This window comes from Dipodomys spectabilis, unplaced genomic scaffold, assembly GCF_019054845.1.
Source record: "Dipodomys spectabilis isolate Male_0828 unplaced genomic scaffold, ASM1905484v1 ptg000225l, whole genome shotgun sequence".
Classification (NCBI taxonomy): Eukaryota; Metazoa; Chordata; class Mammalia; order Rodentia; family Heteromyidae; genus Dipodomys; species Dipodomys spectabilis.
The window spans coordinates 1614865-1642836 of record NW_024870902.1 but is presented as its reverse complement, the minus strand read 5'-3'; the positions used below and the strand labels follow the sequence as shown (position 1 = coordinate 1642836).

The window sequence follows — 27972 nt, the reverse complement described above, 5'->3', positions numbered from 1 at the left end:
GCCTAAACAAGCACACAGTGTTGATGAAGCCAGCAGCAGGAAGCAAGGTGAAAACAGTTCTGAGAGATTCCGAAATTCCATGAGGTGCAAGAGATTCCAAAGCTGCTGAGTAAATCTGGCACAATGCTGAGAAGTCCTGCTTACAAAGACATGTCCCTGGTCTTGAAATGTTAAAATGTGGAAATGGAGCTGTGGCTCAAGTGGTAGGTAGAGTGCCAGCCTGGAGTGGAAAAAGCTAAGACATAGCACCTAGGCCATGAGTTCAAGCCGCAGTACCAGCACCAAAACAAACAACAGAAAATTCAGGTCTTAGAATTAAACAATGGAATGGTAGCTAAAAGGCTCTGAACTAGTCCCTCTGTAGAGGATTCTCTGGAGTTTGGCCTCTGGGTTTATATCACAGATTCCATTCAACCAACTGCCACTTACATTCACTGAAAATTAAAGTATGGCAGAATCTTGTGAGGGGTTTTCATGTGTGTACCAGTCAAAGCTTGGGCACTGTCCCTGAGCTTCTTTTGCGAAAGTTAGTTGTCTACCACTTGAGCCACAGACCCACTTTTCACTTTCTCTGATTGGAGATCAGAATCTCACAGACTTCCTTGCCCTAGTTGGCTTCGAACTGACATGCTCAAGAGTAGCTAGGATTATGGGCACGAGCCATAAGCACCTGGCAGTACTGGCCTTTTTTAAAATTCTTGTTTCTTCTAAAGTTATTCTTCATTTAAAATAAAAATGGGAGAGCTACACGAACAATTCTGTGGCTGAGAAAATCAGCTCTGTGTGTTTGGCTTCTGAACTGGAACTTAAAATAGAAATTCTAACCACCTTTGCTCTGACATATGTGACTATGTCCGTCTGTCTGCTCCCGTTTTATTACACAGTTCTAAAAGTGGACACATCTCTGGTGTGCAGCTGCCTACTCCCCCACAGCCCTTTCTCACAGAGTTGCAACCAGAGTGACCAAACGCTAGAAGGGACATGGCTCAGTTCCCAATAACTTTATACCACAAAGGTACTTTAAGTGCTGCGTCACCATCCTTTTACTTCTTTGAATTTTTATGCATTTAATTTTTATTGTTATTATACAGGTGATGTACACAGGGTTACAGTTTCATGAGTCAGGTAATGAGGACATTTATTTTTTGGACAATGACATCCCTTCCTTTATTCTCTCCAAGATTTTCCTCCTATACGGTTTCTATTTTATTTTTCACATTTTTTAGCTAATGGTTTTAAAATATTGCAGTAACAGGGAGGTTATAAACATCTGACATACCATAGTGAAGGCCCCAGATGTAATTAATACACACTAAAAGAAAGCGACAGGCAAGTGCAGCAGGCTCTTGAGGAGAGTGAGCACGAGGGTGGGGGGGGAGGGAAGGGGGGTGAATGGGTGGAGGAGGGCTCCTTTATTCAACTAAGGCCTCTACTATATGCTCTCTCAATGCTTGGTTCTCAATGGTGCCTTCTTTCTCTTCAAGGACTACTAAGCAGGAGCTTAACCTCAAAAGACAAAGAAAAGAAAACCAGTTTCAGATAGTCACATTTCAAGATAACTCACAAACTTGCAGTAGTGAAAAATCCCACTGCTGATGCAATAGCCAGCAAGAAAAAAAAAAGGAATGCCACTTTCCATGTGGAACCCAATAAAACTCAGGCAAGCACATCTGCAGCTGGTGGAGCTAGAAGATCTTGGCACTGGAATTCTTGCATTCTAGCCACACCACCTGTTAGCTGAATGGTTCTGACAGCCCAGACCTTTATGTTCATCATCTCTCAAAGTAGGATAATGCTTATTTCTCAAGCTACTATCGTCCTAGTGGGGTAGATAACACAAGGTCACTGCAATGAGACAGAAGTTTCCTCTTTGATGTACTAAACTGAAGTTACCAATTCTACCAGAATGACATTAACTCATCCAAGCAAGACTAGCTGAAAGCCACAGGCATGCCCAGCCATTCCAGGACGAAGGCTGGCAGTGGCTTTCGCCATGACAGTCTTTTCATTTTATGTTAACTTTATTGATCAAATTTTTGACATCTATTCCTCTGTCTTCCCAACAGGTTTTCTTCATACTTAGTCTATTTGAATGTGAACCCTCATGAAGAGTAAAGAATGGAAATGGTAGTGAATAGAACAATTTGTTTTCTTTATTAAGACATTTTAGGTAAAAGTCTGAGCCAAACAAAACTCCTAAGAATGAAGCTATCCTAATTACAGCCTTCTTCACATTGGTAGTTTTATATACAAATTCATATGCAAATCACCTATAAATCCTTGCCAAAGAATAACTAGTTTGGTGGGGAGCTTGTGGCTCACACCTGCCATCCTAGCTGTGCAGGAGGCTGAGATCTGGAGAACTACAGTTCAAGGACAGAATGAACAGGAAAATCCACTAGATTCCACTTCAAAAAAAAAAAAAAAAAGCAAAAAGCTGGGCTGGAGACAAGGCTCATGCAGCAGAGCACCAGCCAAGAAAGCACAAAGCCCTGATTTAAAACTCCAGTTTCCTTTCACTTCCCTGAAGTCCAGTTCAGTTTCTAACACAAAGTACGTAGGAATTCACAATCAGGTAAAAAATTATAGCTTTGGATAAGAGTTTACCATTACCAATTCAATGTTGCTGTGATTATTATATCCATCCATTTCTAAAACTACACACAGGTATTCCCAAGTCTAGCTGCAGATGGAGTAAAAGCTTTGACCATCTGGTTTACACATGCTGTCATTAAATGTACATATCACCGCATGTGTGCGCTTGTATGAAGTATAAAGCTTTCCTATGTCAGAGGGAGAGAAATGCACCATTAAGTTAGTTACACTCTTCAATCCTTTTGTACTCAAAATCCAACTGATCCTACTTGAATTTCTCCCTTCTTAAAATACAACCTCCCAAATAAAAATGCAACTTAATGAAAAAATAAAAAAAAGAACAGCATCACCACTATCTCTTTAACTTCTGGAGTTAATTATATTAAATGTGGGAATGGATTCCACTTCAAACATTTAAGGATTAAAATTTATACAAGAAGAAGGATTGGTTAAACACAGATGACACAAGTCTGCCCTTGGAAGCAGCTTACACCCCATGGCAAGTGCTCACTGAGGACATTCTCCTGCGATTACTGCTCAGGAAGGTTTATATTTATAGCTCGTTGCTAACACAATGGCAATACTTAGAAAGGATCTGTCAAAACAGTGGAACAAACTTTGAAAAAGTGCACTAAATAAATTATTTTAGTAGATACCAAATCAGGATATTCTTCAGTAAGGTTTGGCAGGGAAGGTGGGGGGGGCTTGAACGCAGGGCCTGGTACTCTGCCATGGCTTTTAACACAAGGTTGGTACTCTACCACTTGAGCCACATCTCCACTTCTAGCTTTTTGCTGACTAGATGGAAATTAAGAGTCTTTTAGATTTGCCAAGGCTGGCTTTGAACCTTGATTTTTAGATTTCAACTTCCTGAGTAGCTAGGAGCCATTAGTGCCTAGCTAGAAAGTTTTTCTGTTGTTGTTATTTTTAATGCTATAATGAAGACTATGATATTAGTCAGATAAGGACTCAAAGCCTAACATTTTACTAATATGAAAAGAAACAAGTCATTTAAGGTCATTCATGAGAACAGTATCCATGAAATTCATTTGCCTTTGAGAGACACTTTAAAACATTACCTTGAGTATATTATGAATACTTAAATCCAGTCATCCTTTATTTTCAATTACTTGTTTCATTTTTATTTCTAATTTAAGTGATTAGATAAACGTTGAACCATTTATTGACATGTGGGAGATTCAATGTGATATGGAGACCAGAATTCTGTTTTTGCACATGTGAGGTTTGTGAGTTTTCTGAGGTGCCCCAGGAAAAATGTGAGCAAGGCCCAGAGGACTGCAAATTTTGACTTGATGGGAAGCAGGGCTGATTAAAGATTAAAGTGAAGAACTCTGAAAGCAGACCACCTGGAACTGGATTCTAGCTCTACCATGTAGCTGCTGACCCCAACAAGCTGTCAAACTCTGCACCTCAGTTTCTTTTTCTTCTTTTTAAGCTTTTACATCAACTTTGTCTTCAGAGCCAATCTGCTTCAGTTAACAAACCCCCATCATTGCCAACCATTGTAGGAATCATAGTCCTTCCGTGTACCAAAAACTCACATGCAACAATGAACACTGGATTGCAAGAGAGGACTTACTGTTTGCACCTGTCTGTGAAGCTTTGTTAAAATGCACCTCAGTTTCTTTGTATCTAAAATGGCGATAAGAGGCTGAACATAATTAAAATAATAAGAAGAAGAAAACCTGTAATTATACTCTGGCAAATTAGGGCAATAATGTTTCTTTATGGTTAATGTATCTACAGGTTTAGATCTAGTTAAGTATGTCAGTACTTAAGGGTTTTGTTGTTGTTGTTGTTTTAAAGTATGCCCTTGGGGAACTTCTTCCTGGTGCTGTTACATGTGTTTCATACTCCTTGACTTTTCTAAGTCTATTTCAACAACGAAAAGTGAAAGTATTTCTTTAAGCAGAGAAAGTCTTTGTTCAAGAAGATACTGCCATAAAATGGACAGTGGTGCTTCTTTTTTCCTATCCTGGGACTTAAACTCAGGGCCCGGGAACTGCCCCTGAGATTTTTGCTCAAGGCTAGCCCTCCACCACTTGAGCCCAGTTCTATTTCCTTGGTAGTTAATTGTGGTAAGAGTCTCACAGAATTTTCTGCCTGGGCTGGTTTTGAACCACAATCCTTAGATCTCAGCCTCCTGAGCAGCTAGATTACAGATGCAGCAACAACCAGTAACACTTCTTAAACATAGTATGTTCAGAGTAATTCTACTCTTGAAGTTCCAAGAAAAAAGGAAGTACTTTCTGTAGAAATGGTCTGAATAGAGAAAGAGCTCTGTCACAATGCATGGAATTGGTCAGGAGTTAGGCTTTAGAAACAGTAAGTGTGTTAAGCCTGGCACTGATAGCTCACACTAGTAGCTCATTTCTCAGGAGGCTGAGACCTAGAGGATCACAGATCGTAGCCCACCATGTACAGAAATGTCCATCAGACTTCATTTCCAATTAACCAACAAAATACTGCATTAGAGGCATGGCTCAAGTGCTAGAGCTTCAATTGTGAGCAAACGAGCCAAGCAAGAGCTCAAGGTCGGTCCTGAGTTCAAGGGCTGGTGAACAGCATGTTGCTTCCTCAAGTAGAGTTTCGCCCTAAGTCAGTTTTGAAAATAAGTTATCAGTCTAACCTCACCTGTTTATTACTTTGGAAAGCACAAAGACTTTAATGCAATGTAAGTTTTCACAAAAGGAGAATTTTAGGCTAAAGAAGAGGTAGTATTTGTTTAAAATAAAACTTTAGGTAACAAGAAATATACTCAGTGTGTATGCATATAGGATATGCATATAGAATGCATATCCACACTTTGGGAAAGGCTCAGATTAATATTTGAAAGCTTTTGTCTCCCAGCACTGGTGGCTCATGCCTATAATGCTAGCTACTCAGAAGACTGAGATTTGAGGATTGCAGTTCAAAGGCAGCCTGGGAAAAGTCCCCATAAGACTCTTATGTCCAATAAACTACTCAAAAAAGCCTGAAGAAGTGCTGTGGCTCAAGGATTAGAGCACTCACCTTGAGCACACAAAGGCTCAGGGACAGTGCTTAGGCCCTAAGTTCAAGCCTCAGGACCATCAAAGACATACATACATACACACATACATACATACATACATACATACATACATATGTATGCATATATACATAAATGTACATACATACATAAATATAAACAAAAGCTTTTGTCAACAAACAAAACTTAAAAATGAGATTTTCGGGAATAGATTAACCAAATAATTTCATTGTTAATACTAACTTATATCAAGAAGACTGAAGAGTCTATTTTCAGATGTGAGTAGTCACTAAGTGTTTGGTTCTCTTCTCTGGATATTTGACTCAGGTCATAAGTAGGGGAGGGAAGAGAGATTTCATTTGTGTCTACTTGAAAACTTGGCAAATTCACTGCCATGTACAAGGTTTGTCCTACAAGAACACTATTCTGGGGCATCAGTCCTACATAGCAACAATTCTAATGCACAACAAAAATACCCTGCCCAGGATATTTTGTTATTTTATATAAGCTTCAGCTTTCTCTGAAGATACAATGATTATCTCCTCTTGATTATGAAAGTAACAGAGGACTACAAAACCATGCAGACAGCATAGGAGCCACGTGAAGTAGGAAAGATGTTTGTAGCCACTCTCTCCAGAGAGAAGCTGTGCTCACTGCCTGTCCAGACCACTAATGAAGGTGACTGCCCCAAATCCAGAATAGTCATAATAATGGCTGCCCCCTTCCAGACTCATTTACCATAAGGCAGTGATTTCTTCCACTTTAGGATTCATACAATGAATGCTACTATGTTCTCAGATCCGTAGACATCTCAAAAGCTCGACACAGATGCCTATAACAATGGCACTCTTATTACTAAATTAGGCTTATTTGTTTTTTATTTTTATTTTTGGGCCAGTACTGGGATTTGAATGAAGTTGAGGCCTAAGGCTCCTGTTTGGCTTTTTTTTTTTTTTTCCCACTCAAGGCTGGTGCTCTACCACTTGAGCCACACCTCTACTTCTGGCTGTTTGCTGATTAATTAGACATAAGAATCTCATGGATTTGTCTGCCTGGGCTGGCTTTAATTGTGATCCTCAGATCTCAGTCTCCTTAGTAGCTGGGATTACAGGTGTGAGCCATGGGTGCCCAGTCCTTCACAGCTGTTTTAAAGAATGGGGCTTATTCTGTACACAGAAGCACTGAGTGAGCACTAGACAAATGGACTTGAAGAAGACAGTGTAGAACAATGCATAAGCTGTATCTTCATTTATATAGCTATTGTTATGTTCTGGTCACTGTTTTATTTCTAATGGGTATCACTAAAATCAGGGAAGAGATGTCTGAAAATGGGAAAGGGCAAAGGTAGGAATGAAATATAGCTAGATTAGACTCTGAGTTCAAATCTTAGCACCACCAAAAAATTACATATATGTGTGTGTGTGTATGTAAAACAGTGTGTGTGTATATATATATATATATATATTTTCACATATACATGTAAAGTGTGTATGTATACATTTATGTCTCTATACACATGTGTGTATATATACTTATATACGTGCATACATTTCTGCTTATATACGCATACCCATAGGTATAAAAATCATATATATGCAGAAATGTATGCACATATACAAGTGTATATATATATACATATCTATATATCTATATATATATATATAAAATAGGAAAAGACCTATTTTTCATTGTATATTTTCCATCTTTCAAATTTTTTATACTTTACCTGTTTCTTACTTATGTGAGAATAATGACTCTAAAAAGTAATGAGGGGCTGGGAAGGTGGCTTAGTGGTAGAGTGCTTGGCTTGCATGCATGAGGCCCTGGGTTCAATTCCTCAGCACCACATAAGCAGAAAAACCCGGAAATGGCACTGTGGCTCAAGTGGTAGAATGCTAGCCTTGAGTTGAAGAGCTGAGGGACAGCACCCAGGCCCAGAGTTCAAGTCCCACAACCGGCAAAAATAAATAAATAAAAATAAAAAGTAATGTATAATATTATATATCAGTATACATTACAGAAACAAATAATGCTAACTCAAGAGAGAGGAAGACAAGTCCTGGAAAGGCTAAGGTTGTTCATAGTTGCTTTACTCACAGTAGCCAAAAGGTGAAAACAAAGCCCGGCTATCCATCATGAAAGACTATGTAAGTGACACATCGTTACAATGAAATAGTATTCCCGATAATAAACAGATCACTGGTGCATAATGTTTTTGACACATGCAGAGCAAAGAAAAGTTACCATGAAGTTATAAAAAAAAAAAAAGTTACCATGACAGAGTGCATACTCTACCACCCTACTTATTCCTGCTGAAATAATCAAATCTGTGTGGAAAACAATTAAAACACTGTACTGAGACGGGCAAAGGAACAGGGGTCAGGAAAAACAGCAGTCTATGGTTTGGAGGGAGCCCTTGATTTTAGTGTGTCTTGTGCAGTGTAGCAGCACAGAACACTGTCATCTGCAGGGACTAGAGAGCAGTGTCATCTGCAGGGACATGAGAGCAAGTTGGCAAGTAGCGTTGTGCTCCTGTGTCTGTTTTATTTATAGAGTCCTATTAAGTGTAATTCTTCAGAACATCAAATGTGGATAGGAGGAACCGTGGGAGAGGGAACAACTGTGTCGCACTTCTGGAGTTTACCACCCAGACTAGCGTTGCATACCCTGACTGCTGGCATCTGGCATGGCTGCCTGCATTCCTAACTCCTGGCATTTAATAATGACTGTCTCTCTTCAGTACTATTTATTTGTTTCAGAAATAACTGTGTTTGGGAAAATACAAAAAACAAAGGGAAGAATGCTTAAACACTGGTCAGGAATACTAGTGTTGACATTCTGGTATATGACATTCCAGGTGTGTCTTTTTGTATACATGTAATTTGTTTTTGAATCAAAAGTGATGTCATCCTCTGCCTGACACAACCAGCCTATTGGTGTCCAGACTACCCCTCCTATCATTAAATCCCCTGGAATCTTGTCAGTTTGTTTTGTTTTGCTTTGTTTTTAGTAGTAGGGCTTGAATTCAGGGTCTGCGTGCTGTCCCTGAGCTCTTTTGCTCAAGGCTAGCACTATCACTGAGCTACAGCTCCATTTCCAGCTTTTTTAGTATTTAATTGGACATAAGAGTCTCATGGTCTTTCATGCCCAGAGCTGGCTTGGAACTGCAATCCTCAGATCTCAGCCTCCTGAGTTAGGATTACAGGTGTGAGCTACCAGCACCTGGCTTGATATCTTGTATTTTAAAAAATAAAATTAAAACAGTAATTGGCAAGGAAAGTGAGACTGTGAAGTGTGGAATGCCCAGGAAGGAGTGTGAGTTGACTTTTTAGAGTAACTATGAGGTTCTAGATTTTGGTATGAGTTTAGGTTACAAAGGAATTTGTCAGGGAATAAGACATGTACATTTTATATGTAAGGCCTGGGTTCACTACACACACACACACACACACACACACACACACGATTTGTTTTGGTATCAATACAGAGTGGGGCTTGAATTCAGGGCCTAGGTGTTGTCCCTTAGCCAGCTAGTACTGGCTTCAAACCTCAATTTCAGATCTCAGCCATCTGAGTAACTAGGATTACAGGCGTGAGCCACAGTGCCCAGCCAGTTATCTGTACCTATATCTATAACTATATATGTTTTGTGAATAAATTCTGCCTCAAAGGGAAATAGAAATCTCTATGGAAACTAAGCAAATACTGAACATTAGTTAATGATGTGCTTGCTAGACTTGCTAGAGGGAACTGCTATCTGCAACTTACCTGAAATGAATGCAGACTACAAAGGAGTAGCCATGTGATAGAACAGTATATCTGGGCATTAACTTCAGTGTGGAGGAAACAAGTGTTCACTAGGAAATGTCTTTCAAAGCTTCTGTCTGAAATATCTTAAAATGTTGAAAATATCCTCTAAAACACACATGGGCATTGCATGCAGCAGATCTCTATCAGTGCGTATCAGTCTACTTCATCCTCATTAAATGTTTGTGATTTTAAAAAATTGAAAGAAGAGTTCATAGGCATTGGGTTAAGTTTAAAATCAAAAAGGTAAGTATCAACTAAATACAGTTCTTGATCTTGAGATAGCTTGAGGCCTTGTACAAGCTGTTCCCTTGACTCCCCAAAGAAGAGAGGCAGCATTCCCTCTGCTCATAAAGAGATAAGAGAGGGCTGGTAAGGTGGCTTAGTGGTAACAGTACTTGCCTAGCATGCATGAAGTCCTGGGTTCCATTCTTCAGTACCATATAAACAGAAAAAACCAGAAGTGGTGCTGTGGCTCAAGTGGTAGAGTACTATCCTTGAGCAAAAGCAGCTCAGGAATAGTGTCCAGGTCCAAACAGAGAGAGAGAGAAAAGACCCCCACACAGTATGAAAGCTGCTATCTTTCCCTTCTGTCTTCCCTCCCTCTGGCAATGTAAAGTAGACCCCACTACCAGCCCCCTCCCTGCACTTTGCTTTACCTCCCACATCAGCCTAGAAAAGGGGTCAGACCTGCTTTATCCTGGGGGTGCTTGGCCTCCTCCTCTGCATCTAGAACAGACTTCCCCACAGGACCAGTAGGTACAGGGCCAAGGGTCAGGTTGGGAGGGGAGCCACTGGGGCTTTGGCCTGAGTGTAGGGGAAGCATGGGTGGTTCGGCCTAGCAGATGGGAATATGCAGTGGGTGACAGTGAAAGCCCAGGCTGGAAGTGAAGCCTTTCTTCCATTTCCAGTTTGGCTTCTCTGCTACCATATCTGTGTCTCTGTGTGGATGAGTATCCATCTCTCAGGACCATTAGGAAAGGCATGGCAGCACTGGAAGTAGGCTGTATCTGGAAGGTATGCTCACGGCAGATTTAAAATGGTGGCGCACATCTTTCCAAAGTCAACTATATGCAGATTTATTTATCTCGTGTTTCTTTTATTTCATCTGTGAATAATAGAAACATATTTCTCAAAGTTCTGAGGGCTGGGAAATCCAGGATGAAAGAGTTAGCAGACTCAGTGTTTTCTCATTGTTGACTCTGCTACTAAGATGGCATCTTACTGCAGCACCCTCTGGAGAATACAAACATGGTATCCTCTAGAGTGGACAGGAAGGAGGGATGGAAGAAACTAGGTCATTCACCTCATGTCCCTCACATCCAATTTATGAGCACTCTGGCCCAGTTGGGATTACAGGCATGCACTACAATCCCAATTATTCAGGAGGCAGAGGCAGGAAGGATCTCAAGGTCAATGCCAGCCTTAGAAAAGTTAGGAAGACCTTAAAAACAAAATATAAAAAAAGGGCCGGGGGGGGGGGGGGGTGGGTGGGTAGGACATAACTGAAGTGCTAGAGTAGTTGCCTAGTGTTAACTAAGGCCCTGGTTCAATCCCTTTTCCCTCTCCCGCCCCCCTTTCTCTCTCACTGTACACACACACACACACACACACACACACACACACACACACACACACATACATACACACACACACACACACACACACACACACACACACACACACACACACACACACACACACCACCTAGGGCAAAAAGGCTTCACCACAGATCATGTGTTTGATGCTACAGGACCTGTTGAAGTTTCTGTATATATGCATCATTACAACAGATCACAAATTGACTCAGTCCATCCATGACTGGTGGACAAGATGCCAAAGAACATAATTTAGGAGATTTATGCTGTTCCAATGAATTGGATGACCAGATGTTTTTGCATAATATAACCACCTTCCAACTTCCTGTTCCTAATACCAAATAACTGTATAAGAAATAAAGATGAGGGCTGGGAAGGTGGCTCAGTGGTAGAGCAATTGCCTTGCATTCCTGAGGCCCTGGGTTCAATTCCTCAGCACCACATAAGCAAAAAGAAAAAAGCCGGAAGTGGCGCTGTGGCTCAAGTGGTAGAGTGCTAGCCTTGAGCTGAAGAGCTGAGGGACAGCACCCAGGCCCAGAGTTCAGGCCCCATGATTGGACCCATAAAAGAAAAAAAAGAAATAAAGATGAGAAAAGAATTTTGGAGTCTGCACATGATTGTATCTGTGCCATGCAGTCATACCTCATTTGATGGAATGGTGGCAAAGGGTTTGATGACAGCTGCTAGTGGGATCTGAGCCTGCTTTGCCATGTCTGATGTGCACGGGAAACAGTATGTGGTACACCGGATGTAGCGAGGACTAGCATTTCCTGGAACATTCAAAGTGACATATGCAGAACTTGATTAGAAACAAACCTTCCCTGAGACATGTACATATTTACAAAGGTAGACAATGACATGTTTTATGTATGAACCTGTAAAACTCTTCCATCTGTATTTTAGGGACACTGTTCATTTCTTATAAGACACTGAGTACTACTAAAGATATAACATAGATGTTTCAATTACTATGATTATTTTTCAATAAATTGGGTCTTAATGTAGCTTAATGTACGTATACTAGACAGGTATTTAGATTTAATAAAAGATGTCAAACAATGAGGCAAAAAAACCAGGAATGCGTAAAACCTTTGGGTGACAATCACCTCGATCAATACCTCTGCACATGGCAAGGGTACAAGAGTAAGTAACTGCATACCACTTCTGGGGTGAAGCCTTGTCAAACATGACCTTACTCTGACCATGTTCTGTCTAGACTTGCCAACTAAAGTGACAATTCTACATGTACAACTAACATATACTAATGGGAATCCTAAAGAAAATAGAGAAATACCTTGGTCTTGTATCACACAATCTGTAGTGACTATCGGAGGGACCTGGCCTCTGATGTTGGTGGTATAAACTTGTCCCCCTCTGGTGGCTCTGTCATCCTCAATCACCTGGATCTGGGAAACAGAACACCAAGGGCAAGTTAAAAGTAAGTGAAGACTCATGTCAACACTCAAAGAGGAGCGAATACCAGCTGCTCATGTTTCTTCTTGATTCTTTCGCACCTCCTTCCTTCACACACAGAGATAACACACATGTGCATACACAACATACACATAACACACACACATACTTCCTTTCATATAAAATTCTCTTTTCTGGGGCTGGGAAGGTGGCTCAGTGGTAGAGTGCTTACCTTGCATGCATGAGACCCTGGGTTTGATTCCATAAGCAGAAAAAGCTGTATGTGGCGTTGTGGCTCAAGTGGAAGAGTGCTAGTCTTGAGCTGAGGAGCTCAGGCCCAGTGCCCGGGCCCAGAGTTCAGGCCCCACAAGGAACAGAAAAAAAAAATCTCTTTTCTTGGCTTTTTGAGTTGAGTCCGACTGGGATTCAAACTCAGTACCTGCTGCTTTCACTAATTGGCTAGGGCTCTACCAACTGAACCATGCCTCCAACCCCAATATCAGATTCTCAGTGAGACCTACCAGGTCTTCTTCAGTTCCATGTTTGTTTACTTCCAAATTTTAGATCACTAGTTTCCCAGTTGTTTTCTCTCGTTCTCAGAGCTCTGATCCTTACCCTTTGAAGAACTTTTTCTCCAGTTTATTATTGGGCCTAGAGGTAAGCATTTAAAAAATATTCTGGGAGCTAGAGATATAGCTCAGTGGGAGAGTATTTGCCTAGCATGTGCAAGGCTCTGAGTTCTATCCCTAATATTGTGATAAATAAAATAATAATAATAAATACAACAAATAAGTAAATGAATTTTTAAAATTCATAGGAAAGGAAATTAAAACAAGATTTTAAAAAGATATTTTAATAAAAAGAAATCTTTAGAGGACTAAAAAAAATTCAGAAGTGATTATCTACAATACATGACCTAAAGAAGCCTTTACATTTCTCTTCCAGATTTCTCCTGATCTTCAATTTGCCTTTCGGGTCTTCCTCACTTGAAAGACAAGAACAGTATAGTTTCCCAAGCAGATTTCTGCCTGATGCATAGAAATTAATGGGAGCCAAAGTCCCCAGTTAGAAACATGTCTTTGTACTATAAATATGTATTGACAAAGAAATGTGAGGGCTTAAAAAACTGTTGTAACTGTCTAGAGATATGAAAATTATGAACAAAAGGTAGTATGGATAAAAAGAAAAGGGCCAGGTACTGGTGGCTCATGCCTGTAATCCCAGTTACTCAGACAGCTGAGATCTGAGGATCATGATTCAAAGCCAGTCTGGGCAGGAAAAGTCTGTGAGACTCTTAACTCCAATAAACCACTCAGAAAACCAGAAGTGGTGCTGTGGCTCAAGTGGTAGAGCGCTAGCCTTGAGCTAAAGAGCTGAGGGATAGTGCCCAGGATCAGAGTTCAAGACACACGACTGCCAAATAAAAAAGTAGAATAAAAGAAGAAAGTCTAATAATTACCTTGCTTGTTACTTTCTCCCTCTCCTCATTTCTTTCATCAGAAAAGAGAAAAGGAAGAAAAGGAGAAAAGAAAATCAAAACAAAGCAAACAAAAATATGAAAGAGGAAGAAGGCAAAAAAGGGAAAGGAGAAGTATGAGGGGATAAGAACAATGTCCAGAGAAGAATAAAAAGATGGGAAGATTTTGATATTCATAAAGAAACTATCTTTCACCAAATTCTAAAATGTATCTTCTGCCTTTTCCGTCCATCCCATCCAATCCAGACATAACTGAACTTTACTGGTTTCTCAAAATGTTTGCAACACATGCAGACTGGCTTTAAATATATATTTTTTTCTGTCTGCCAAAATTCACAGAACTTGAATGATTATTAAATTAAGGATATAGGAAGTGTGCCAAATATCACTGCAGCAAGACAAAAAGTTACCACAGGCCACCTAAGAGGTGGCAGGAAAATCAAAACACTGTAATTACATTCTATATTTTGACTAGAAGTTTCATCAGCTTGATTCAAAATCAGTGAAGGCTTTATATTAATCATTTCAACCAACAAAACTACCTCAAATATCTGAGGTAAAAGTCATGGTTTTCAGAGATATGCCTAACATACTGAAGTCGTAGATTCAATACTTGGTCTTCTCAAAAGTTTGTTTGACGTGCTGGGCACTATTGGCTTACCCCTGTAATCCTAGATACTCAGGAGACTGAGATCTAAAGATTGCAATCTAAATCTTCCAGGGAAGACAAATTTGAGAGGCTCTTATCTCTAATTAAACACTTTATAAAAAGTCAGAAGTGTAGGTGTGGCTCAAGTGGTAGAGTAGTAGAGTGCCAGCCCTGAAGGAAAAATCAAGTGAGAGTAGAAAGCTGAGTTCAAGCCCCAGTAACAGCACACAAATACACACACACACACACACACACACACACACACACACACACACACACACACACACACCAAGTTTATTTGTAAATTATCCATCTGAAGTTTACAAAACTTATCCCCAAAGAAACAATGTAGTAAGTGGTAATTACATTGTTAAATGACGCTCTATCTTGGCAAAGTGGACTAAAGCAGAACATAGTAGGCAATACACAGCAGATCCAGTCATTTTTTAGAAACACGTGCATGCTAGTAGAAAACAAAATTTCAGTAGTAATTCTATTATGACTGGGTATCTAAAGAGTTTAGATGGTCACGCTTGGATGTCAATGCTTCCCAAAAGGTATAGACTGCTTTCTCTTCAGAACACTTGTCTCTAGAATCATTTTCACATATCTGCTATGAATACAATATAGAAGTTCACAAAAGAGAGTTGGAAATGTATAGCATATGTAGAGGTGGGTTTCCATGATATAACTCCTTTGAACAACTAACAGTTTAACAATATTAATAATAGTAAGAAGCTGGAACATGTTTTGTCCAAAGGGGGTAGAAATACAAGTTAAATAGTTTCTCTCATTTATGGTAGCTAAAATGTGTCCATAAATCTACAAATAAACCAATTGGATGTTATGCAACTGGCTACAAATGAATTAACTAGAATATAATAGACTCTATGGAGAGCCCAAATAGTATAATTCTTTAAAAAGACTAAGTTCAAAGGCCAATAAAATAAGTACCAGGAAATGAGTACTTGCAAGAGGGGAGAGTGGGGCCAGGGAGACAGGTAGAGCGTGAAGGAGGAATGGGGGAGAATGCAGGCAAGAATTGACCGTATAAACCACAGAATTGAATAATATAAGGGAAGGGGTGGGTTGAAGGGGGTGGTGAGATGTTGAAGGGATGACCTAGACCAAGATGCATTGTATACATAAGTGTCTTTGATAAATGGCCAAAAAATTCAATACATAACCTAAACATTAGGCAAAGTGAGGGAAGGGATAGGTTGAGAGGGGTGAGTGAGAATGTTGAAAAGGGTGACATTGATCAAGAAAGCACTATATCAGTAACCTGTTTTGTTGAATGACAACTCCTCTGTACAACTACTTAAAGATAAAAGTATTTTTATTTATTTTTTTTGTTTTTTTTAATTTAATTTTATTTTATTTGTGAACATACTGTACAGAGGGGTTACAATTACATGGGCAGGATAATGCGTACATTTCTTACCAAGTATTGCAGCCTCCTCCTTTGTTTACCCTTCACATCCCTTCCCAGCCTAGATAAAAGTATTTTTAAAAAAGAATATAAGAGGAGGGGGATGGAGGCAGATAAATGGAGAGAGGAAGGGTGAGTGAATACAGCCATAATACTTGATGTACATATGGAGAAATGGAGACAGGAAACTTGGTGGATGAGGTTGAGATTAGATGGGGGAGAGGGGAGAAATATGTAGAGGTTGACAGTGATAGACATTGTGCACATAAATTGACATGTTGAATTGAAACCTCTTTGTACTATTACTTAGAGATAATTTCCAGGGAAGAAATAAAGGAAGATATAAATGAAGAAGGAGAAAGGAGAAATAAATAAAGATATGCGAACCTTAGTAAGGAAGGCTGGCTTACTCAAAGCAGAATTATGCAGGGTCAGGAGTGGTGACAGAAAGAGGATCAGCAAGTGCAGCTTCTGAATGAGCATCCTCCAGACACAGGACAGACAGTAAGGATGAGTTCTGGCAAATCCTGATTTTTGTCAGTGCCTCACTTCCAAAATGTGGCTGAAATTACCATCCAGAGGGTTGTAAAAATCATCTAGGCTTGGGATTGAAGTATGGCATCTTTCTTTCCAAAATGAAGAGTTTATGTCATTAGCAAAAGCATGTTGTTTTGGAAATAGGAACAAGCTCCATCTGGCATAGTTAGTTCATTACTTTACAATAAAAAATAAATATGGGACTGATTTGCATGAATGTGACTAAAGGGTCTATGTTGAATCACAGCACAGACTGCTTTCTGATTCTGTGCTGATAATCATTCTTTCCTTCATTCCTTAAACCAATACATGAATGTAGGTCTATAAACCAGGTGGCAGTGGATACAACCAAATTCTTGCCCTCATTCATTGAGCTAGCCCTGTAGTGTGGAAAACAGTCAACAGAGAGGATAGGACAGAATTTGTTATAGAACCATTTGTGAGATGTAAAAGAAAGAATCAACGATGACTTAGAGATTTTTAGTGAGATGCTAGAAATGATGAGATCAGATTGGATCTGGATTTTAAGGGGAAGGTCTGGGACTAGAAATACCCATATCCTCATTTAAAGCCAAGAGAATGAAGGTGTTGTCTAGAGCACTGATCCCAGGTGGTGTGCCTAGGAATCCCTTAGACAGCCTAGGTGATCAGGATCCTCTCTGAGAGATTAAAACTCAGGAAGTCTAAAACAACAGCCTGAACACGAAACACGAATTCTATAGAAGCTCTCTGTGAATGTGGGTGGCACTGAAGTTCATTACAGTAGTTTTGACCTGAATAGCAGATACGAGGAGAGAAGGACAGGTCTAGGAGCCTTAGGGTACCTCTCACACTATGAAATCAGAATGATGAGGTGAAAGCAACATATTTTACCAGTAAGAAAAGGCATAAGTCCTCTGGTACCATAGACTTCTGAGAATGAGGGTCATGACCCAGAGTGTTAGAAGATGTCAGGGGTAATCATACAGATACAAAATCAATGTAAGGTCACTGGAAGCACCTAATTTTTAAACTGGAATAATCAAATAAAATTAAACTATGAAAGTAATGACCAGATCCTGGCATGGTGGTGGCTCAAGTCAGTGGTTTACTTTTTGTGCCAGTCCTAGAAGTTGAACTCAGAGTCTGGGCACTGTCCCAAAACTAGCACTCTACCACTGCCTTTATAGTGGTTAACTGGAGATAGGAATTTCACAAACTTTCCTTTCTGAGCTGTCACTGTACTGTGATCCTCAGATCTCAGCCTCCTGATCTCAGATCTCAACCACCTGTACCCGGCTCAAGCCAGTCATCTTGGCTACTTGGGAGGAAGTGATTGGAGAATTCTAACTGGAAGTCAGCCCTGTGGGGAGTTGGACCTGGGGGGAGTTCGAAAGACTGCATCTCAACAGTGGCATACATCTGCTATCTCAGCTAAAGGGGAAGCACAAAGGCTGGATCACTGACCAGGCTAGCCCAGGCATAAAGAAAGATTTTACCATGGGAAGAACCAATACAACTAAGGAGTGATGCAGTGGCTCAAGTGGCAGAGTGCCTGCCTAGTAAGCACAAGGCTCCAAGTTCAACCCCAGTACCAACAAAACAAAACAAAAGATCACAAATATTATTGCAATAAGGCAGTTAGATAATTTAATTTCTAATGTTATAAAGTTTGTTAGGCACTTAAGTCTTCAAGTCTGTATTCAAATAAATATAGGATAAATAATAACTTGCAAAATAGCCCAAATCTTCCACCCTCAACTATACTTGTCCCCTTTCCCCACGACTTGCGGCTTCCCCATCATATGGAGAGTTCTCTCCCAAGACCCCTTGCAACACTGCCCCTAGCATGATACCCTACAGGTCCAGAGGCCTAGGCACTGAACAGCCCCATTCAAGCTCAGTCACAGGCATGATAAATACTAACAATGTTTCGGGTAAGGGTGAATAAATGGTTTCTTGGGAAGGAGAGTAAGGAAGGAATTGGAGTTCTTACCGGGCTGGGAATGGAGTCAGGGTCCAGCTTCTTCTGGGGTTGTGGGGGTCCAGCCATCTGTGAGGGGCCTGTGGGGAAGCCTCCCAGGTAAGAGAGCTGTGCACCTGCCATTTGGGGGCCATAGTTGGCTGCTGCGGGGAGGGTGTGGAGGAGGGAAAAAAGTAAGAAGAAATGGTTATCAAATCCCAAAGTATGAGACTCATGCTGACAATACTGGCTGGTTAAACCATGATTTATTTTCATCCTAACAAATAAGACAAGAAGCGAAGTGTGAATCACTTCAATTCTTTCCTTTGCACTTCCCTAGTTATTCAAAAACTACCTTTCCATACAAGTAAGTGACATACATGGGTTCAAAGCCAGCCTTCCAGTTCTGGCTCCTCTAGGTAAGCCAGGGCCTTCCTCTACCCACCTTCACCCAGCCCTTACCTTGCTGTGGAGGATAGCCAGCACCTAGGGTCTGGCCTGGTGGAGGTGGAGGCTGGTACTGGGCACTCAGAGGCACAGGCCCAGGAAGCCCTTCCTGCCTGTGCGCAGTGGGAGGCAGAGGCGGGGCACCAGGCCCATTCAGCACAGTGGGGGGTGGTGGCAGGACTTGAGAGCCAGGCTGTAGAATGGATGGCTGTGGAGGTCGTGGGGGACCCTGGAATGATGTGGCTGACAGAGGTCCAGGGGACCCCTGGCTGGGAGGAGTCATGCCTGATGCTGTGGAGAGAGAAGAACCACTCAAATCAATGCCCAATTTCTCAACTCTGATGCTTACTGAGTATTTGATTTCTAGGAAATGAACAAGAAGGCAGACATGCAAATCATTTTGTGTGTGTGTGTGTGTGTGTGTGTGTATGTGTGTGTGTGTGTGTGTGTGTGTGTGTGTGTGTGTGTGTGTCTGTGTCTGTCTGAGGCTTGAACTCAAGGCCTGGACACTGTCCCTTAGCTTTTTCATTCAAGGCTAGCATTCTAGCACTTGAGCTACACTTCCACTTCTGGCTTTTTACTGATTAATTGGAATTATGAGTCTCATAGACTTTCTTGCCTGGGCTGGCTGAACTATGATCCTCAGATCTCAGTCTTCTAACTAGCTAGGATTATAGGTGTAAGCCTCTGCCACCTGGCTACTTTTTTTTTGGGGGGGTGGGGGGGAATTCCAGTCATGGGGCCTGAACTCTGGGCCTGGGCGCTGTCCCTCTGCTCTTCAGCTCAAGGCTAGCACTCTACCACTTGAGCCACAGTGCCACTTCCGGCTTTTTTTTCCTGCTTATATGGTGTTGAGGAATCGAACCCAGGGCCTCAAGCGTGCAAGGCAAGCGCTCTACCACTGAGCCACCTTCCCAGCCCTGTTGGTTTTTGTTGTTCTTCTTCTTCTTTTTGCTTTTGGCCACAGGTTGAAATTTTCACTCAGAATAAAATATGAATGTTATTTGTGGCATTTTATGCAAGTGGGAAAGTTTTTTAAATTTCTTTACTGAGATGAAGTGATTATATAAATTTCACCATATTGTGGGATAATGATACCTAGCTAAAGTCACAAACACACTTTAACCTTCACAAGGCGAATTGTCATTATCATGGTCAATAAAGCTTGTAAACACCACAAACTTTGACAATACAACTCTTCCTTCCAAGTCGGGTGGTATGTACATTTTTTCCTTTTGTTTAGTGTAAGCTGTTCCCTCTTTCTCTCTCATTCCCTCCCTCTCATTGCTGCCCTTGAGTTGCTTAGTTCACTTTCATCAATGTCCAGTGCAGCTGATGGGCCCTTCTGGTGTATTTTTCACGTTTCCCTCTGATTCTGTGCCCTCCTCCTAGTTTCCTCAGATATGCACATGTATATACCATATGTGGAGTCAAGAACATAGTCATCTAAAAACGATGTGACAAATTAAGAAAAGGTCCTTTGTTTCCTGAGTCCTGTTTACTTTGTCATATTTCATTGTGTTTTGAATTTAACATCCGCATATCAGGGAGACCATGTGACGTTTGTCTCTAAGATCTTGGCTTATTTCACTCAACATGTTTATTCTAGTTCCATTTGCAAATGGAATATTTAAAAAGCACAATTTTAGTCAAAGACTTATTAGGGGAATTTTTAACTCAGCTGAATTAACTTTATATGATCTACATATTAGTTTAGTTGCCCAGGCCCAGAGTTCAAGCCCCACAACCGACCAAAAAATAAATAAATAAAATAAAATACATATTAGTTTAGTTATCTGTATCTAGTGCCATCTAGCACAAAATCTAGAAAGTAATACTATCACAAATTTTGTTCAAGGAACTTACACCTTCCATCAGTTATTTGCATTCTGATCAATGAACTTTAGGAACATATGGAAGTCACTAGAAAAGATACGCTTTCCAATCCCATTAGAAATGGTTGGAAAACCAAGCTGTATTTCTTTCACTTGGATTAAGCAAAGTTGAGTTGCTCTTTTAAGCTTATCCATTTTGAAATCAGTAGAGTATAAAAATAGGTAGTACTTCAGGAGATTTTTATAATATTCCTAAAAATCTAAGGAAAAGAGCTGATTGAGGTTACACAGTGGATATTTCTAGGAAAATAGCTGACTCTGAGGTTATGCAGTGGAGAGTTCTCTAATTCCTAGGAAAATAGCTTATTCTGAAGATATGAAGTGGAGATTTCTCTGACTCCTACAATACAAAGCATTGCTACTGATAACTGAGCTCAGCACTCAAACTATTCTTCTCTGCCTCAAGACCTCTGAGACTTGATTTTTCCAAAGCTGTAAACACAGAAGTAAAAAACACTCTGAAGCATATTTTCATTTTAGGGTAACTACAAGAAACAACACTTTCTTGAAACTATCCCTGCATTTCTTAAAATAATTCCATTATTATGTTCAGTTGTAAAACAAGCATGTTTTTATTCATTCTAGCATAGAATGTAAGGTATTCTAACAGTTCTTTAATTACCTTGAAGAAAGTGACCAGGAAAAGTTATTTACAGTCATGCATAATGCAACTCAGTTATATAAAAATGTCCATGGCTGGTCACTGGTGGCTCATGCCTGTAATCCTGGCAACTTGGAAGGGTAGGTCCCTAGGCAGAAAAGTCTGAGAGACTCATCTCCAATTAACCACCAGAAAACCAGAAACAGTGCTGTGGCTCAAAGTGGTAAAGCACTAGCCTTGAGCAAAAGAGCACAGGGATAGTGCCCAGGCCCCAGGTTCAAGCCCCACGACTGACAAAAACAAATATCCAAAATGGCTGGAAGCCAGTGGCTCATGCCTGTAATCTTAGCTACACAGGAATCTGAGATCTGAGGATCACAGTTCAAAGCCAACCCAGGAAAGTCTGGGAGACTCTTATCTTCAATTAACTACCAAAAACCCAGAAGGGGAGCCATGGCTCAAGTGATAAAGCACTAACTTGAGCAAAAGAAGGAAGAGGACAGTGCCCAGGCACTGAGTTCAAGCCCCAGGACCAACAATGACAGTCCCCCACATATACACAAAATGTCTAAAACAGTCTCTCAACATGGCATCCCAGAGTTACATCTATTTGAAAAACAAAGAAAATCTTTCTTATTAAAAATAATCATAAGAAATAATGAAAGAGTGGCATTGGTCAAGACGCATGGTACTCATCAACTGACATGATGAACTGAAACTCCTTTGTACAACTACTTAAAGACAATTAAAAAAATAGTATCAAAGGAAAAAAATACTCATAAGGTTTGGGATTACGTGTATATCAATGGGAGAATGCTTGTCTACCATGTATGAGGCCCTGGGTTTGAGATCAAATGTCTCTGTTTCTGTCTCTGTGTCTCTGTGTCTGTCTCTGTCTGTCTATCTGTCTGTTTGTCTCTCTCTCTCTCTCTCTCACACACACACATACACACACATACAAAACCACTCATACACCAACAGCAATCACTGAACACTAACAATACAGTCGTTACCATAGTTGTTGATCTGCATAGCACTGAGCTGAGTGCCTAGATGGGTGACAGACGAAGTGGCCTCAGGAGGCAGATAAGATGGCTGTGTGGAGGGCTGGTATGGTGCATAAGAAGGTGCCACATTGTTGACAGGTGGAGGGCCTGGAAATCTAAGAGAGATTAAGAAAGATGTGGGGAAAGAATATCATCAGATTTCTAAGGCAAATCACATACAATAAATGTCAGTAACTTATGAAACCAAAGAAGAACATTGTTATGGGGCATTCAGTACCACATGCCACATGTCTGATCTTGCTATGAGCTCAAAGTCATCATGGGACACCAACTGATATGTAGCTCATGCTCAGTATGTCAAGGTAGAAGGAAAAGAGAATTTCTACTGTGAAACAGAGTTGGCTTTAGAAATCAATCTGAGCCCACCACAACTTTGTATATATAAAACATAATGACTGATAAAACAGACATCAAGAAAGCTAAATGCTGCCAGGCTCTCATACCTGTAATCTTAGCTACTAGAGGCTGAGATCTGGTGATCCCAATTCAAAGCCAGCCTAGGCAAAAAAAAAAGTCTATGAGACTCTTTATCTCCAGTTAACCAGCAAAAAGCCACAGAGGTATGGCTCAAGTGTCAGCACACTAGCTTTGAACAACACACACACACACACACACACACACACACACAAACCAAAGCTAGGTGTTGGTGGCTCACACCTGTAATCCTAGCTACTCAGAAGGCTGAGATCTGAGTATTACAGTTCAAAGCCAGTCTAGGCAGGAAAGTCCACGAGAATCTTATTTCCAATTAAGCACCAGAAAACTGGAGGTGGCACTGTGGCTCAAAGTGGTAGTGTGCTAGCTTTGAGCAAAAGAGTCCAGGAACAGCATCTAGGCCTTGAGTTCAAGCCCTACAACTGATAACACACACACTCACACACACACACACACACATACACACACAACTTTAAATGCTTTGTGGTTGTATCGTAAGACCATTCTGCTTACACTCAAATGAATGTCATTTGGACTATAATCTGAAGCAAGTAAAACATTCCCTGAAAAACAATACTGAGAAGTGAGTGGGCTGGGGGTTGTTTTTTTGTTTGTTTGTTTTGTGCTGATACTAGGGCTTGAATTTACAGCTTGGGTGTTATCTCTGAGCTTTTTTGCTCAAGGCTAGTGTTCTATCACTTGAACCACAGCTCTCCTTCTGGCTTTTTGGTGGTTAATTAGAGATAACAGCTCTTGGACTTTCCTGCCCAGGCTGGTTTTGAACTGAGAGCCTCAGATCTCAGGCTCCTGAGTAGCTAGGATTATAGGCGTGAGCCAGTGGCATCTAGTTTTTTGGTTTGTTTTAGCCTAGAAATTTCATCATGCTCTACCTTTGCTAAGATTAGAACTTGCTCATGTGTTTCTTCTTGTTTTGCATATAAACTGTGTCCACCATTCCAGTTCTATTACTCTACAAATTTGGTTAATGTTGAGCCATAGGTGTCAAAAGTTTAGACAAGAATCCAGTTTTCCCCACAGATAACCCCCAGGCTTCGAGTGTGATTACAGTGAAGATTCTTAATTCAATAGCTCCCAGCTGTCAAACTGTAAAAGTAAGCAGCAGGCAGAATAGAATAAAACCTCTTTCCTACTGTAAACATAATGTGATTAACATTAGGCATCAGGGTTGGTTGGGGGCTGATATTCACACACACACACACACACACACACACACACACACACACAATTTTTCTTTTGTCAGTCATGGGGATTGAACTCAGGTCTTGGGGGGCTGTCCTTGAGCTTTTTTGTTCAAGGTCACTTTAAGTGACAGGTCCACTTCCAGTTTTGGGGTGGTGAATTGGCAATAACGAGTCATGGACTTTCCTGCCAGGGCTAGCTTCAAACCATCATGCTCAGATTTCAGCCTCCTGAGTAGAGTATTACAAGCATGAGCCACCAGTGCCCAACTTTCAAGTCTATTTTATGATTTCACTGAATGCCAGAAAAGAACAGAATCAACATCAAAAGAAGTCAGTAAATATTACTACCAAATGAGTAATAAAACATGAAAATTGAGTCTCAATTTAAGCTTAAACCTTTGTGTCAGATTATTATCTCTATTATGTTCAACTTCAAACATTTCCCATTTTAAAGTCTGAAATAAACTTGGAAAGAAATGAAGGATTTGCTTAAATTTATTACTACTGCAGACAAGATGCTTGTGTGACTTGAACATCCCATCCGTTAACTCAAGCGTTTCCACTGTGACAGTTTTAGGAGGTGGGGTCTGAAGCCTCCTTCATAATGGGATGAGGGTAAAAGTGGGCATTTAGCCCTTTTGCCCTTTCACCTTAAGGGCAGAAAGAAGGAAGGGAAGTGGGAAGGAGAGAAAGAAGAAAGAAAAGAGGAAAGAGAAAGGGGGAGAGGGAGAGAAGGAAGGAGAGAAAGAGGAAGGGAAGGGAGGAAACAACTGTTTTTCATTGTTCCTTCCTTTTCTGTTGCAAAAAAAATCCTGGTAATTTCACAGCTGCTAGCTGCAATTTGGGAAGCTGGGAACCTAGACTCTTCCAAGTCACTATTTCTTGGTTAAAATGGATCACTTACAATTAGCTAACTATTTCCTTATAATTTGAAAGCAAAAAAAAGCGATGTTGGAAGTGAAGGTGTTAGCTCAAGTGCCCTTGAGTGGAAGAAAACAAGAGTGTAAGGCTCTTCTGAGTTGCCCCAATTCCAACACCGCAAAAGGGGAGGAGGGAAGGAAGGAAGGGAAGGAGAGAAGGAAGGAGGAAGGTAAGGAAGGAAGGAGAGAAGGAAGGAAGGAGGGAATGCAGGCAGGCGGGCTGGCTGTACACAGCCCTGCTCTGACGCCCTGGCTATCAGACAGGGTGACTCCCCAGCACAGTCACCGGGCCCTTTGCTCTAGCACTGTACTATACCTGCTGAAACGTGTCCCCTGAGGGCAAGGTGACAGGCACCCATGGAGGCTTGGCCTGAAATACTTGACTTTTTTTCCCATAACTTACTCATTTTTCAAACCCACTTCTAACCATCAGGTCAGAATTCTAGCTGTACCAAGTGATTGAGAGGAAGAAGGAAGGCTAGAGCCATCTGTGCTACCCTACAGCTACAACATAAGCAGATTCTACAACTGAGCTGTCCCAAGCGACCGGACTGAGCTGTAAGGCCATGGACTTTCCATCCATTGATAGGGTTTCCATAGCTAAGGAATGCTAACTATTAACATGAACTCAGCCCAGGTGCTGTAATAGGCGTTGTGTATTACGCAAGGCACTTTGTAGGCACAATCATCAAAATCCTCTCAACCACATATTACTGCTACCACTCTGCTGAGCCAACCATGACACACAGGCAAAGTGCTAGAATGCACTGAGTAACAATATAACACATTCTGAGAAAGATGTTATGAGGAGACTTCATCACAAAAAATCATCAAATACACCTATAAAGACCTAAATGGGAGATGTGACACCCCAAGGCTACATGGTTTATATATGTGGTGCACCTACTGCTCTCTGGGCTAAGATGGACAAAATGACATCAGATAAAGTCAAGTATGAAAAAATAACGCTAACCAGAAACACAGCAAATAGGAGCTTGAGGGAGTGCTAGCGTAACATTCTATAATGTCCTAAAGTAAATGACTGTGTGTGTGTGTGTGTGTGTGTGTGTGTGTGTGTGTGTGTGTGTGTGTGTGTGTGAGACAGAGAGAGAGACACAGAGAGAGAGAGACAGAGAGAGAGAGAATATGACAGCGCTGGGGCTTGAACTCAGGACCTCACACTTCATTCAGCTTTTCTTCACTGGCTGGTACTCTACCATTTGAACCATGCCTCTCCATCTGACTCTTCACTAGTTAATTGAAAATATGAGCCGTCTGAGATTGGTATGCCTAGGCTAGCTTTCAATGGCAATTTTCAGATCTCAGTCTCCGAGTACAGCTAGGATTACAGGCATGAGCCACTAGCACCCAGCTCCACATTTCTCTTTTCTTTTAATCTGAGATGGCAGGAAGTTCTCAATGAACTTTTCCCAGACCCTCTTTCCTTTCTTCTGGTTGCCACATTTTACAAATAAAGACAAGGGACCTCGCCAACATCAATGTTGGTTTGTGCAGGGGGCAGAAGAGGACTCTAGGATCTTCCCTTTTGCCATCCAAAGGTGGTCAACTGTTTCAGCTTACAGCTAACACCCTTTGATTTCTTGCTCTGTGATCAAACCACAATCACTTCCACCAAACTATCCATGCCCTCTGTGTCCTGGCGGAGCCTGCAGTGTTACCACCACCAAGACTAGGAAGTGCTAAATTCAAATGCCCAGAGGACAGCTAAATTTGGTATTTTACAAAAATCCTCCAGGAGTTTTCATATTAGAAGAACAACCGAGTCCTTGAAGAACAGCTGGACAGCTTCACTGTGTCCAGGGCCTGGGTCACACTACAGAGTGATTCCAGCCTGTCACTCCTCCATCCCAACCACCTCGGATAAAACTGCAGATAATCCTTGGAGAGGCTCCAGGGTAAATGCTGCCTGGAGCTACTGTGTGGTTAGTGGAGAATGCTCCTAGGACAAACAATGACAGACTTTCCAATGGGGAAGGTACAGTGCTGGCTCCGCCCCGGGTGACAGTCCCTGTGGGATGCAGGCTCTGTTTCTAGCATCTTACACCTCGGTTTCTCTGGGGCCAGCCTCTTAACTTCCCTCTTTCTTAGTTACAAATACAAACATACATAGGTGGAGTTCTCCCATTGCTTTTACAACATCCCTGTCAATCAAACTCTTGCTGGACATCTGGATGTCCTCCACATCAACCATCTCAATCTGAGTTTACTGAAAATGACTTAGTAAGCTCTCACTAGCATTGAGCTGAGATCTGTAAAGGACTCTAAGAATATAGGATATGAGGAATATAAATTAGTGCCATCTGAAGGAATTAAAGAGATAAACACAACATTTTGAAATAATTGAGTATAACCACAAACCAAAATGAACAGTATTGACACAAGTCATTTTTATATGTTTTTAAATATAAACTAGACTACTATATCCATACATTTGTATTTACTAATACTTTCCTCCTAATTTTTCTAATTGCTTTGTTTCCTAGGGCAGGAGTCCAGTAGATCTGTTCAAGATATGGCTATCTTGAAGAGGTAAAACAGTCAATCAACAAATGTGGAAGTTTAGAAGGTATTTCTGGGACAGTATGGAATAATATTCAGATAAGGAGTGATAATTACTTCGCTCACCTCTGGGGAGGTTGGCCTGAAGCATGAGCTCCGTTCTGGCCAAACTGGTGTGGTCCAGGAGGTGGAGCACCTGGAGGTAGCACTGCCCCAGGGTTGGTGGCCCCCAAAGGCCCAGCTGGCTTAACCATACCTGAAAGAGAAGGGCATGGGTTTAGAAGCATGTTAGAAAGCAAACAGACAGTCAGGTGTCAGAGGCTCATGCCTGTAATCCTAGCTACTCAGGAGGCTGAGCTCTGAGGATTGTGGTTCCAAGCCAGCCCAGGCAGGAAAGTCCATGA

General features: G+C 41.1%; 1 protein-coding gene across 2 annotated transcripts in view; it reads right to left on the bottom strand.

Annotated features, from left to right (window-relative positions):
• Positions 1-27972, bottom strand: part of Sec24d (SEC24 homolog D, COPII coat complex component) — an 84167-nt gene that overhangs the window by 45632 nt on the left and 10563 nt on the right. Inside the window, exons 3-8 of one of the 2 annotated variants that reach the window (XM_042697587.1) lie at positions 27695-27824; positions 22438-22586; positions 18944-19219; positions 18515-18642; positions 12326-12437; positions 11674-11801 (exon numbers count right to left, since the gene is read on the bottom strand). In XM_042697587.1, coding sequence (XP_042553521.1) covers positions 11674-11801; positions 12326-12437; positions 18515-18642; positions 18944-19219; positions 22438-22586; positions 27695-27824 — 923 coding nt within the window. Of the gene's footprint in view, positions 1-11673; positions 11802-12325; positions 12438-18514; positions 18646-18943; positions 19220-22437; positions 22587-27694; positions 27825-27972 lie in introns of both variants that reach the window. The other variant, XM_042697586.1, reaches the window with a different exon arrangement.